The following is a 13,781-nucleotide window of genomic DNA, read 5'->3' as shown; positions in this document are numbered from 1 at the left end:
TTGTCACCAACAGCGATCACACCAGACACATTCCCTAATTCCCAACTCCAGTAATAACCCTCCTCAACTCCTCGGCATCAACATCCCCCTCCACCAACCCGCGGAACACGCCCCCCTCCCTGGCCAACAACTCCCTCGGCGTCCCAAACTCCACCACCCGCCCGGCATCCATAACAACCACCTGATCAAAGTCGGCGATCGTGCGTATCCGATGCGCAATCACCAACAACGTTGTCCGGCTGCCAGCCCTACCACTACCCAAGAACCCATCCCGAATCGACCGCTGAATGACCTCATCCGTCGCGCGATCCACAGCCGACGTCGCCTCATCCATCACCACCACCGCCGGACAAGCGAGCATCGCCCGCGCCAGGCAGAGGAGCTGCCGCTGGCCGTGCGAGAAGTTCGTTCCGCCCGGGGAGACCTTCTCCCCCAGTACCTTACTGGCCTGTGGGCTGCGCAGCGGGCTCTCTTGCGGATGCAGACAGGTTGAGGTTGATGACGATGAGGAGGAAGACCAATGGACCTGCCGCAACGCCCGTAGCACCGCGTCGTCGTCGTACTCGTCGAACGGATCCAGATTCGAGCGGATCGTGCCTGTGAACAGCACGGGGTTCTGCGGGACCATGGCCATTCGCGAGCGGAGGGTGGATAGTGGGATTGTGGCGATGTCAAGATTGTCGATCGTGATGCTACCACTACTCGCGCTTCCGCGGCTCGAGTTGGGGGACGGGGACGGGGACGGGGACGGGGCCAGGAAGCGGAAGATGGCCAGCGCGAGGCTGGATTTGCCGGCGCCGGTGCGGCCGACGATTCCGATTCTTTGGCCGGCGGCGATGTGCAAGTTGACGTTGTGGAGGACGGGTGCGGTCGTTGGGGTGTAGGAGGCTGTGAGGTTGGTTATGGTTATGGTTCCGGTTTGTGGCCATTCGGGAGGCGGGATGATTGTTGGATCGGTGGAGGGTGGCTCCTCGGTAGGGATGTCGGAGTACTCGAGAATGCGCTCGACGGCGTTGAGGTCCATTTCCAGGGTCGAGTAGGCGCGGCTCAGCGAGACGAGGGCGAAGGAGAGGTGGTTGGTGAAGACGAGGGCGAAGCCGGCCATCGCGCCGGTGATGTCCGCGCGGTTGACGACGGCGAGGGCGGTCACGGTCGAGAACACGGCGCCCAGCAGGTTGATCCGGAAGGTGAACCAGCGGTTGAAGAGGTAGAGGTGCCACGAGGCCTGTGCTTGGCGGTTGAGCTTGTCGTGCAGCTGTGCGATGTACCGCTTTCTCTGGTTGAAGGCCCGGATGGTGCTGATCCCTTGCAGGCAGGTGGCGATCTGCTCGTAGACCGGGCTGCGCGAGACGCTTTCCAGGCGTTTGATCTCCCGCGCGGCCGAGAGGTACCGCTTCGTGTACCACGTTGCTGCTGCGGCGAGGAGCCCGGCGAAGATGAGAAGGATCGGGCGCACGACCACTCCGCCGGTGATCACGCCGATGCAGTCCATGCCTGCGTTCAGAACGGCGGTCAGGTCGAAGCCCAGGCGTGAGTCTATGAGGTAGAAGTCGGCGGTGAAGCGGTTGAGGAGTCTTCCTGAGGGCACTTTGTCGAGCCAGAGCAAGGGGGCGCGAAGGACCACGGAGAGTAGTTGGCGAAAGAGGCGAGATGCCGCGGTCAGTGAGGTTCGGAGAGCAATGTACGCGCGCAGTGAGCCGGCGAGACATGACAGGATGGCGATCGCGGTGTACATGCCGAGGTAGTATGCCGTATCGCTGCCACCTGTGCCAGTGCCTTGGGCGATTCCATCCCTGCTCCAGATTTGAATCCACCAGTACTGATGACGAGGGTTAGTTTAGTGCGTGGTATGAGGACCCGACACATACCTGAGACAGCTGTAATATGTTGTACATCACGTAACACGCGGCGAGAACAGCCCACGATGCCCATCCACCGCTCGTCTGGATGTACCTCCGAAACAACCACCACTGGAGGGCGCCCTCGGCTCGAGACTCTTCATCAACAAATCTTTTAAGCACGGTAGGACTGCCAATGTCATCTGCACCACCATCTTGGCCATCAGTCTTGCCATCAACCGTTTCGTCTTGTTCTTCGCTTATGGGTAGTCCCCGTTGCAAGGAGCTGTTTTCTTTTTCAGAGTGGGATTGAATCACTGAGTGTGCATATTTGACGGTCTCATTCTCAAGCTCGACCAAATAGTCAGCCTTGGAAGAGCAAAGGTCCACATTGTGTGTGACCAAGATTCTTGTTCGTCCCTCACCAAGCTCCCCAGTGATGGCATGCTTGAAGAGATGGCTTGCGGTGTGCACATCCACGGCACTGAAGATATCATCCAGCAGTAGAATCCCGGCCCGCGAATACAGAGCGCGCGCTAGACCAATGCGCACCTTCTGCCCACCGCTGAGGTTGACTCCACTTGGCCCGATCTCGGTAAGATCCCGATCATCCAACAGGTCCAGATCCTGCATGAGAGCGCATGCAAACATCACATGATGATACCTCGCCTGGTGATAGGGTAGGCCGAAGAGGATATTATCTCGAATGGTACCGGCTTCTATCCACGGAGTCTGCGCTACGTAGGCCACTGCTGAGTTGAGACACCAGTCCTCCAGATTGGGTTCTGTGTGGTATATTGCTTCATAAGTCGGGGGAACAGGACGTCGTATTGAACCAGACAGGACCTCGCACTCGCCTAGCATGGAGCTGAGTAGCAGGGTTTTGCCTGATCCAGTGCGGCCGGACACCACGCTCAAGCCTCTCAGAGGGAAGCTGAGCGTCACGCTTCGGAGTATGCCTGACTCTGTTGTAGCTGATATACTGTAAGACACAGTGGCATTCTCCAGTTGTATCGAGCGGAAAGGCGTGGTGTTTCCCGTCGCTTCAGCCGAGTTCAAGAACTTTGCCATTCGTCCGATGCTCACCTTCGCACCCACGAGACCGGAAAGTAGTTCGGGTATGAGGCCTAGGATGAATTGGATATACCCGAGCGTTGACAAAGCTGGGAAAGCGACGGATGGCGTAAGTGGGCCTTGCTTCCAGCTATAGACACTCAAGGAGACGGCTGAGACCATGACTGGCCCAAGCAGGTGGATCGAGAGGTTGATTACATGCCAGATGAATGCTCTCTTCTGAGCTTCTACCTCACGATCGCGAAGAAAGTTCATCCTGCGTTCCCATTTGACCTCGAGTCCCGCAAACTTCACTTGGCGAATACCCTGCAAAACCTCGGTCAGAGTCGACACCTTCTTGTCGCGGCTAAGCATGAGGTCTTTCTCGACAGCCGAGTATTTCGACAAGCAGAGCGAATGGAGTGGATAGAAGAGGGCAAGGCAGGTCAGTCCCGCAAGCAAGCTTGGCCAACCCAGAAGGTGAGCCAAGAAGGTACACGCTACGGCGAGCTTTAGTGCCTGGAGAAGGTTCGAATAGAGAAACCCCGCCACAATCGCAATGCGTGACGCATCGATGGCCACCAGGTTGATCACGTTCTGGGTACTGTCCGGTGAAGCCTTGTCATTGCCCTCGCCAGCGGAAAACTGCAAACTCAAGCGCATTGACTTGCTGAAAGCTGCGGCAGATAGCTGCGTCGTCAATGGCACTGAGATCCAATTCATGGCGGTCCACAGGAGCCAGTTCTCAAGCCACGAAGATACTCCAATGCCGAGGCCAAGTATCAGGGCCCAGGTATTGAGTCCATCGTGTTCCGCTGCATCTGCATCCAGGAGTCGTAGTATTTCGCGTAGTGCTAGCTGTGGAGTAAAGGCTAGAACTGCCAGTGGTACGGATAGCAGGATCTGATGGACCAACTCCCTCCAATATAGCGATAGAAGTCCTCTCACTAACTTTGATGGAGTCGGTCCAGACGCGTTAAGTTCACCTTGCATTTTCATAAAGTCAATCTGCAAATTGCTTGCTCGCAATTTGTCGCTCAACTCCGGAAGGTTATCCAGGCTGATGGATGTATTCGAGGCCGAGAGTGAGACGAGCGAGGTCGCCCAGTGGAATGAAAATCGCCCAAGAACAGATGATGTTTCTTCCTCGTCAATTGGTCTTCCATTGCGGAACGCTCGGGCCTTGCGCGGATAAGACAGAGATGTGAGAACCACAATAATCCCCAAGATGCAGACCAGCCACGCGAGAGCCGATGCAGCAGGTGGTTGTTCTGCCATGTCTCTCCGAAGTGTGTTCTCCAGGATCATATGCCCAATGATCAAGCCAGCAGCCAGTCCTCCCTTCCAAGTCGCAGGGTATCGGATTGGGAGAGAGGCTTCGCCTCGGACATAGTTCCATTGTAGAGAGAGCAGGAGCTAGGATACACTAACTTAGCATTGAAACAACTCGAAGGGTAATTGTAACTCTTACCCATGATATCAGTCGTATCGACCATGTCACTCTATCGAAACCGTTCCTGGCGAATACGGCTCGCACAAGAGATGCAGCACAGACGCACGCATTTGTGGTCAGCAATAGGTACGATCGAGGGTCGTGGCGAAATCCTCCTAACAGGCCTATGGAAGCATTGCGAGAGGCTCCCACTCTCTGATAGCCGTCAAAGAGCGCGGTTGGCGAACATCCTTTAGAAGCACAGTGAAGAGCATCCCTCAGAGCGGGGAAGCATACGATGGTGACCAAGGCTGCAATGAGCAAATTCAATACAAGGCTAAGGGCGTCGGGAAGAGACATGATGCAGTTTTAGCCATTGTGACTGTCCTCGATGATGCACTTGTGTCCCGGTGTTTTCATTCCAGACGCGACCCCGAGCAAGGGGGATCAACAAGGAGTTATCGCGCACTTGGGAGAGATTCATCATGAGGGGAGTGAGGAATTATCGTCGATTTACTTCCCCGCAGTGAAGGATTCATGAAAATTACCACTACGTCAAGTAGAGAGTAATTACTGGTGTTGATCGTTGTATTGTATTCATGACGGTAAGCAGACAGACTGGAGTAGATAGAAGAAATCCCTCTTCGGGTAATGTCGGAGGAGACTGCCGTGCAGTGTTCACCGCCCGGCAGATGATGGATCATGGCCTCAGGCAGCAGGGACGACAGTGCGTACGGAAACCCGCAGCGCTGAGGGGCTCGTGCCCAATCAAAAGTTGGCAGGCTATCAGATGGCCCGATGGCCCGATCAGATTAGATAAATCCGAAGTCGGCTTTCACCCGCCATTCCATCCGCACTCACACAAATACCTCCTCCTACCCCTAGTCTTCCAGCCTGAATCCACTTGGGTGCTGACATTTCTCTTCCGCATGATCTCTGGTCCATGAAAATCTGCGTAGACTGGCTTTGCTCCCTCAATCAAATTACACCAACTCACCGCATTTTCCCTGCCACTTCCCGGCGAGCCGGTTTTCAGTCACAGCGGGTCTCGGACGGTCGAATGGCCGGGCGCAGAGAGGATCTCGTGCGAAAGTCACCTCACCTGGCATGACCCACAATCACCCTTAAGACCCCTCTCTCCCTCTTTCTTCCTTGCTACCCCTCCTTCCAGTCATGTTAACACTCGGTGGGCTGATCCTCCTCACTATCTATAATACCTCGCTCGTTGCCTCCAGCGCCCTCCCCAAGAACGAACGCTGCGTGACTGCGATATACACCGCCTATGGATACATTACCTTCGCCGCGGACCCCGACGTGGGTTTTTGGGAGACCCGGTGTCACAACCCGCTAGAGGTCACCTCCATCTACGCCTCTTCGGACATCTATTGCCGTCCAGCGGAGAGAGAAGCAGGCATCGCACAACTGGAGAGGTCATGCCGAGAGCACGGGGATGTGGATCTGATACCGCGAGAGCAGCTGGCCGAGAACCTCACCAGGGACGCCCTCCGTCGCATGCCAGTTGTCAAGTACTTGGAAATCCCGAAAAAGCATCCTGTCAACACGCCTGTTTTGCTCGCGCCGAGTCACTATGATATTGTCTTTAACACTATTGTGCGTTGTCCCCTCATCGTGTCACCTGCATTCTAACCCATATTATGGCAGGATACCTGGGAGTTCGAAGTTTGGACTCATTACGCTTATGGGTAAGATTGGATATCCCCCTCGGTTGCGAAGCTTCGGCTAACATCGCCAGATTGGCCGGGTACGGGTTCTGGTTATGCATCCTCAGCTCAGGCATTCTCCAGCGACTGGTACATCACATTATTCAATCTCCAGTGGTGCAAGCCACCTATAGGTCTAGCTCAGGACTACGCCGGCTGTGTATGCCCCTACAAAACCTCCGCCACTGGATACAGGTGTATCTGGTGGTGCCTCATCCTCTACGATCCCAGAGCCGCGAACTACTCTGGTGGACCTTTCCAACCCGCCTAGACGCTATTGTTGTGCTTATCTTCTGGGCCTTGAGCATCGCTGTGTGTACTGTGAGCTATCGACTCATCCCAGATAATATCTAGTAAGTCCTTCGACAGAGAAAGCGGGGCTTTAGCTAACTGCTCATCACAGCTGGCCCGATAAACAATCGCAGCTCCTCCGATACGCAGCAGACAGAACGGGCATACTGTCTTTTGCGAACATTCCATTACTCTGGCTCTTTGCCGGTCGCAACAATATCTTCATCTGGGCTACAGGATGGAGCTTTGCCACTTTCAATCTGTTCCACCGCCACGTGGCCTGGATAGCAACCATTCAAGCTGTTGCTCATACTTTTCTTTACCTCTTCATCATGTACGAGAGTAAGTAGGATTCCGCGTGATGCTACTGGGGCGTAGCTGACGATCATCACAGAGGGCAGACTGCTAAAAAAGCTGACGAAACCATATCTGTTATGGGGAACAGGGGTGAGTCTTGATACTTCATCGGATCATCCCACACCGACTGACCTTCATGCAGGCAACATTCCTCATGGTTCTGCTCCTACCATTAGCCATCCAGTGGTTTCGTCACCGATCCTATGAACTATTTCTTATCATACATATTATATTCTCCGTTGGGCTCCTAGTTGGATGTTTTTAGTACGTCCCGTACCATTAATATGTATGCTCTTTACTAACGACGTTCTCATATCAGCCACACTATCATCTTCTCCGACCATGAATACTGGGCCTACCTGTGGCCCGCGGTGGCTATTTGGGCTGTGGACCGAGCACTCCGTGTGACCCGTCTCATTTACTGCAACATTCATGTACGGGTCAATGCCGGAAACAGTATACAGTACAGCAGAAGCATTGCCAGCTACGATGCGTCCGCGGACGTGATCCGACTCGAGATTACCCCGGGCTCGAAGCTTTTGTGCCCTACTTCAGGGCAATATTACTATCTCTACCAACCATTTCGACTGACAGGATGGGAAAGCCACCCCTTCACCCTGGGTCACTGGTTCTACGAAGCCGACTACAAAGATGCATCCCCCACCCCACCACTGACCAAGGGCGACCACAGCATCGATGTGACCCAGGTACCCCTTCTCTCCGACTCCTCCTCCGAGTCGACATCGGCAGAGGCAATCCAACTCAAACACGACGCCCCGCGAGGCTTGAGACTAGTCTTCTGGATCCGACCCTACGACGGATGGACCCGCAAACTCCGCGATCAATGCATTCGGTCCCCAGCTCAGAGCATAGACAGTGCCATTCTTCTGGAAGGCCCCTACGGCGACCAGTTCCCGCTCTGGAATTATGAGTCCGTACTCCTAATAGCTGGCGGAACCGGCATCGCCGCGATTATCCCCTACATCCATGGACACCTCTTACGCACGGCAGAAGACCCCGATCAAGCATCTACCCAGATTCGAGATATGCAACTCGTCTGGGTCGCGCGACAGGCCGCATTTATCCGACAGCTTGCAGCCCGCGAGTTAGCACCGGCACTGATACGCGATGACTTCCGGGCTTCGTTCTATGCCACTGCCAAGCAAACTCCACACGACCCGGATCGGTTCGAGTCCATGGATGAGTTGGAGATAGCACAGGGACGACCGAACGTGGAAAGCCTTGTCTTAGCGCATGCACATGCAGCGCAGCTCAGTGAGTCGTCTGTGGCCGTGTTGGTGTGCGGTCCGACAGCCTTGGCAGATCAGACTCGGGCTGCGGTCTGCTTGGCTCTACAGCGGGGGTATCGAGGGATCCGCTATGTGGAGGAGTCGTTTAGTTGGTAATGTGTCACGATTCATGACTATTGTTTGTATGTGACTCCGCGCGCTTGTACATAATGACTGCTTAGATATCGGATTCTGGACTATTAGATTTGGTGGTTGACTTACTCAAGATGGTGAATAATGTTGCAGATACTTGGAACACAAGTAGTAATGAATGCTTCTATACCCCAACGGTTGTGTATGGAGAGGTAATTGGTGCTATGAGGAGAGGAGCGAAGGAGTTATTTATTTCGTCATGTCTTGGGGGACTGGCATTAGTGAAGTATGCATATAGTATATTTGCCTAGATTGTCCAGCAAGTACTTACGTGAAGTATGAACAAAAGGCCAAGTCTCCATATTATATGACGATTGACAAGGTAACTCAAGACTGTTTAAGTACTCAGAATCGAGTGAATCTCATGGAGACAGAAAGAAATGTGGATACCCACAGCAGTAACTTGTGCCATAAGAGATAATTGAATTATACCAGCGGTATATGATTCACTCTACAAGTTGTCTTCACCTTTCCCCTGATCCTCTCATTATAAGCATCGCACACTCTTCTTTCTCCATCTACATCTATCCCATCCGGTCTGACAAGTTAACCTCAAGCTTCACCCCAAACACCTCCTCTTTACATGATATCAAAGCCCAGAGCTGAACTGCTATTACTAAAAGATACCCGTCTATATGGCATGCTAACAGGGTATCGGATACCTTTTCTCCTAGAGCAGGAAATGGTATCAATACATCATTACTGTCTACCCTTTCTATCCAAGCACGCCTGCCCTAACGGATCGCAAATAACAAAGCCGTCGCAACAGGTCCAACGCCCTGATCCATACTACTAGGACTACTACTGCTATATCTCTCCTTCTTCGTCCACGCATCAGTGCAGAAATTATCTGTACTCCAGTCAATCATTTACACTGAATTGAGGAAGACTTCAAGCGACTGAGGTAGCTACCTCAGCCATTCTCCTCGTTGCGATTCTGTCCCTTGGAAAGAGTATCTGTTCGACTTTACGCAGTGCTCGGTCGCTGTGGTTGCGGCACCGAGTCTGGCTGGAAGTGGGCTTGTAACCTACGGTAATTAAAGTCTGTTCGGCTCCTGTTCATTTTATGTGGTATGAACGACAGGGCGAGTGATGTTATCTTCTATTGGGTTTCCCCACTGGGTTTTGCTTTTGTTTCTGTCACCTATCGACTACTTTTACATGGTTTGAAGCGTCTTCTAAGCTTCATTTCGTGCCGTGCTTGCACGTATGCACATGATGCTTTGATACAAAACTCGGACCAAACAAAACCAACCGGATTTTAGACGGAGCTGCTTAATTTAGCGAGGATTGGTCAATGTATGGCCACCGTGTGATATGCGACTGTGAATGGACCTCACAAAGAGCCAACCATTACAGTGGATATGACACTCCAATCTTGAGCCACCGGCAACCACAAATCGTGGTGCATAGTGCTGATTGTTGAAGTACAATCTAACATAAATGCTCTATGACCTGATACTAAGGGATCAACTGTTAGAAACGCATTTATGACGCGGTACAAGATTGCCTATGAAACGGCACCATCGACAGCGAGATACAGAGGACACCATCGAGTTCCTAGCCGCTTTTACAGACATTGCTTTCAAAGGGCAAACTTGTATCTGAGAGCGGAGGTCTATTCATCTGCACTCAGAATCAATACTGCACCAGCTAGGCAAAAGCACTGATAATTATATACTGCAACCACTGACATCCAACAGTGATATGCCGACTCAGGTATCTGGGAAATCATGACCTTAGCATGTGAAGGACAGCAATGATAACAGCGATCGCGATGTCAACATAACTCAACTGATTATTCCGTGCGGGATGACGATTGATGCACTATGTTGAAGTACTGGGATCACGCATGTCGAACCGGTAATCCCCTACAGAGCTCATCCCAATCGAGGAGAAAAGCAACTATGATGGCCAACACTCACAGTGCTGGCATCGCATCAGAATAAGTCTGAGCCTTCAACTCGGGGACTGGCAGCTGTCTAGAGAGAACATCTTGAACCGCTTTGAAAAGATGAATTCCCACTATACAGTACAGAAGTCCCCGCCGAACAAAATGGACAGTTTCGTGGTCTACTTCTTATTGTCCATGATCAAGAGCCAGTCGAGGGAACAGTATATTGATCGATCGTGTGCTTATGGACGACACCATGGTTCATCGTTGTGGTGTAACCCTAAAGAGATCTATATCATTGTAGGGTCACAGGATACTTAGGAGAGTGGATCGACATCTCCTGCCTCAATGTTGCTCAGCAGGACGATGACCTATTTCGATAATGTATGGAGGAATTTTGGCAGCCCTGCTCTCAGAGAGACACCTCAAGCCTAAGGTCACTTGGCCTAAACTACATTATCAGCGGCGCGGCAGCTGCTCTCTCATACAAAGTGACGAATAGTTTCTCCATAATCTGGGTGATTCGGCCGTAGTCGATTGCTTCCTACCCACGAGGATACTGAACCCGGCCGATGGTGATCGGATGAGTGATGACTCTTCATTGCTAGTTAAGCCAGTTCTAACAAGAAAGACACATGTATCTACTTCTACGGACCAAATTCATCATTAAGAATCAATTGAATGCTCGATCTCCGCATTTTCTTTCTCTATCTGGAGGTTTCATTACTGTGGATCACTCTGCTGCATTCCCTCGGGCTTCACGGTATACCCCCGAGTATAAGGTTGGATCAGAGCCGTCATTGATCGGATGGTCTGTGGTTTGGTTTTCTCTTTGGCCATCAAAAGTGGTACTCATAATCTCTAGGAGATACCGCGAACCTGCAGCTGGCATTCTTGGAAAACATGCATTCCTTATCTGTTCGGAGAGTCGGTTCTCTCCAGCACAAACATAAACCTCCACACACATAATGGACCTGCTAACAACCATAACGCGCTTCTCATGGTTAGTTTATCCAGTTCAAGTCTCAGTCAAGATTAATACCGTTGGGAAGTAATGGTAGATTGCATGCCAGTCGCTGAGCTTCACGAGCCGTGGTGAAGACTCTTCCAGGCAGGCTTCCAGAACAACTGGGACGGTGTGAGCAGCTTTGAGTGCGCAACTCAAACTTTGATACATAGGATTGGCGACATTCCCGGCTCAGATATTATGCAGTCCTTTCTTGTCGAGGCAGCCGATGTCTGCAAACTCTGAATTACTGGCAGAATGTGACTGTAGCGTCTTCGATCACGGATTTTCCGATCCTGTTCCATGCGCGTTGGCGAGCCGATGGCTCGATCACCGAGTTGACTCCCCGCTATGGAGAAAAGGATTGTCCCCATCCCCCCGGGGGTATGCCATAAAGTATGACCGTCGCATATGATATCAACGGCCAGATGGACTCTCATCGTCTGGTGACAGGTATTAGTAAAGGCCAGCTCGGAACTTGATCTTGTAATGACGGCAAAGGACATGTGTTTTTCGATCGACGGGAAATGAAAAGTAGTCTCATGAGCGTAGAAACTGGTGGTATCTCCTGAAGGTATCCTGGTTTGTCGGAGGTTCCTTAGGTAGTAAAGTCTGCCACCTCAGGTATACCTCTTTCGTGATCAGCCTTAGGTAAGCATGTGCTCCATCTCGCCGTCCATTGTTCTGTGCAGCTTCCTCCATTCGAGAACAGCAAGCTAATATAAGCATTGAATATGAGAGCACTGCACCCCACACGGACTTGCCTTCGGCCTTGGAATAAGGGCCTGCTCTTTTCTAGGAGCCAAGGGTAGTGAAGTCTCAGGTGTTGTCGCGAAAAGACCAGCTTTCCTAGGGAACATCCTCTGGCTCATCATGCTCATGGCAACACTCCAAAGTCTGGTAACTTGTAATAAGAACTATACCGCAGTCTCTCAGCGGTCCAGTGACTATCGGATGGTTTTTGCGAGCTTTTGTGGCGATGATCAAGCCGGCTGATGCAACTCTCGCCGCCGACCTCCATAGCACATCAAGACATGGAACTGAGATGGTGTCGCAAGAATTTCCTCGCCTGCGAGTCGAATAGGTGGAAAGATCGAGTTTCCTTTGGATTGCTCTTGACTCTGAGAATTTGTCATCTGCCTTCTCGTCTATCGAACGAAGTATGAAGAAATATGAAGCTGTATAGCTACGAGGCAGGAGGTGGAGGAAGAAAAGAAGGCTGGGAAGGAAAGGGAGAATACGGTTGAAGAACGGAATATTGCAAAAAGGTTAATGGTATGAGATTTCCATCAAGTGTTGTCTGAATCCAAAAGGCTGACTTCCCAGGTGAATATCCCAGTTGACAGTGATCAGTGAATAACCTTGCTAGGCGTCTGCGTCCGCATTGGTGGACTCCACCGGCACGATATCAGCACTTGGCTCGAAGGAAACGGTATATTCGGGCCACCGCCGTGGAGGACTGGTCGTGAACCCGAACTCCAGCTGGCACAGCCGCAGAATCCATTTGGCCTCCTCCTCGGGGTTGTTGACGATGCCGATCCAGCCAATCAGGGGCACGAGCATTTCAGTGTCCCCCTTCTTCTCCGAGTGCAGCATGACCGAGGTTGCGGTGTACCTCGGCGTGAGCAAGTACGAGTTCACAAGGGGGTCATCCGGGTTCATGGCCTCGATGGCAATCTGGTCAGCCTTGGGGATATTGCTCAGCCACACCGCAGCGTGCTGGAAGGTCTCCCCCGGACGTCCTCGGACCAGAACCTTCTTGCGCTCCGCTCTGTTGGTGGGAATCTGGTGGTTTACCCGCCAGCGCACCCCGAACGCGTAGCGTATATAGCTGGTGCAGTTGAGGGGGTAGCGCGCGGCGCCCCAGATCCCGCTGCCGGCGAGGATGAACGGCCACCCGTACTTGCGGGTGATGGCGAGCTCCTTGATGGTCTTCCAAGCGTTACCATAGGTGGTCATGAGCTGTGGGTCGGCCAGGATCACGCCGTGGATGTTGTCCCTGGCCTCCACGACTAGCGCCACTAGGTTATCGATGCTCTCCGCACGGCAGACGATGGCGCGGGCTTCCAATAGCTTCATCACGGCAGCGACGTGCGGTGAGGGATGGAGTCCAAAGAATACCACAATTATGACCGGTATGTAGATCTTCACGGCCACGGGTGCCGCATCCGGGGATTCATGCAGAGTATCGCCGCGCTCGTTGAGCCGGCCATTTACTGCATCCATTTCAGCTTCAGGGACCGGATCCTCGGTTCCCATTATTGGCCTCGGATTGCCGGGGATAACAACGACATCCCGTGCTTCGCCAGGGCCCCAAAAGGGTTGGGTAACCATGGTGTTTCCAGTAGAAGTGGGGTACTGATCTATGATTGACAGTGATCGTCTGCTAGCACATTACTAGCATGGATGCATAATGAGCTATTTATAGTGGAATATTGCTCCTTCAAAGTGATAGCAGTTAGCGGGAGGACTCGAGAGAGTACAAGGGCAACGGTGCTCCTGAAGGGCTTCAGGACGGGTACCTTTGTTGCCACAACAAACGAGTCTAAGCTTCCTGATAATGAACGGAACTTCCCGCCAGAGATAGTCGGATATGATGAGGATTGAAAGATAAGAATATTGGGCACTTCGCTAATTGACTAATGATGTTGTTGCTCTGAGGGTCGGAGAGCAATTGTCTCTGACGACGTTCGCTCTGAGGGTCGACGTGAAAGAGGCAGTTTCCCTCTTTGTGCGTCTTCTATCCT

At 52.3% G+C, this 13,781-nt stretch overlaps 3 protein-coding genes across 3 annotated transcripts; 1 reads left to right on the top strand and 2 right to left on the bottom strand.

The window, feature by feature from the left end:
- Positions 1 to 34: 34 nt before the first annotated feature.
- On the bottom strand, positions 35 to 4,169 carry BO82DRAFT_430751 (putative multidrug resistance protein; the record flags this gene model as incomplete). The annotated part of the gene is made up of 2 exons (XM_025640640.1): positions 35 to 1,819; positions 1,869 to 4,169. 2 exons carry the CDS (start codon positions 4,167 to 4,169, stop codon positions 35 to 37), a joined length of 4,086 nt encoding a protein of 1,361 aa, XP_025493800.1.
- Positions 4,170 to 5,496: 1,327 nt separating this feature from the next.
- BO82DRAFT_331403 (ferric reductase family protein) lies at positions 5,497 to 8,177 on the top strand (the record flags this gene model as incomplete). Its single annotated transcript, XM_025633140.1, has 7 exons — positions 5,497 to 5,934; positions 5,986 to 6,026; positions 6,077 to 6,397; positions 6,448 to 6,677; positions 6,730 to 6,782; positions 6,835 to 6,956; positions 7,012 to 8,177. 7 exons carry the CDS (start codon positions 5,497 to 5,499, stop codon positions 8,096 to 8,098), a joined length of 2,292 nt encoding a protein of 763 aa, XP_025493799.1. The 3' UTR covers positions 8,099 to 8,177.
- A 4,222-nt stretch (positions 8,178 to 12,399) lies between these two features.
- BO82DRAFT_363172 (uncharacterized protein) lies at positions 12,400 to 13,368 on the bottom strand (the record flags this gene model as incomplete). Its single annotated transcript, XM_025636886.1, has 1 exon — positions 12,400 to 13,368. The coding sequence occupies one exon, from the start codon at positions 13,366 to 13,368 to the stop codon at positions 12,400 to 12,402; it is 969 nt and encodes a 322-aa protein (XP_025493798.1).
- Positions 13,369 to 13,781: the final 413 nt, after the last annotated feature.

The sequence above is a fragment of the Aspergillus uvarum genome (genome assembly GCF_003184745.1).
Source record: "Aspergillus uvarum CBS 121591 unplaced genomic scaffold BO82scaffold_15, whole genome shotgun sequence".
NCBI classification, from domain to species: Eukaryota; Fungi; Ascomycota; class Eurotiomycetes; order Eurotiales; family Aspergillaceae; genus Aspergillus; species Aspergillus uvarum.
The sequence above is the reverse complement of the archived record's forward strand: the minus strand, read 5'-3'. Positions and strand labels throughout refer to the sequence as shown.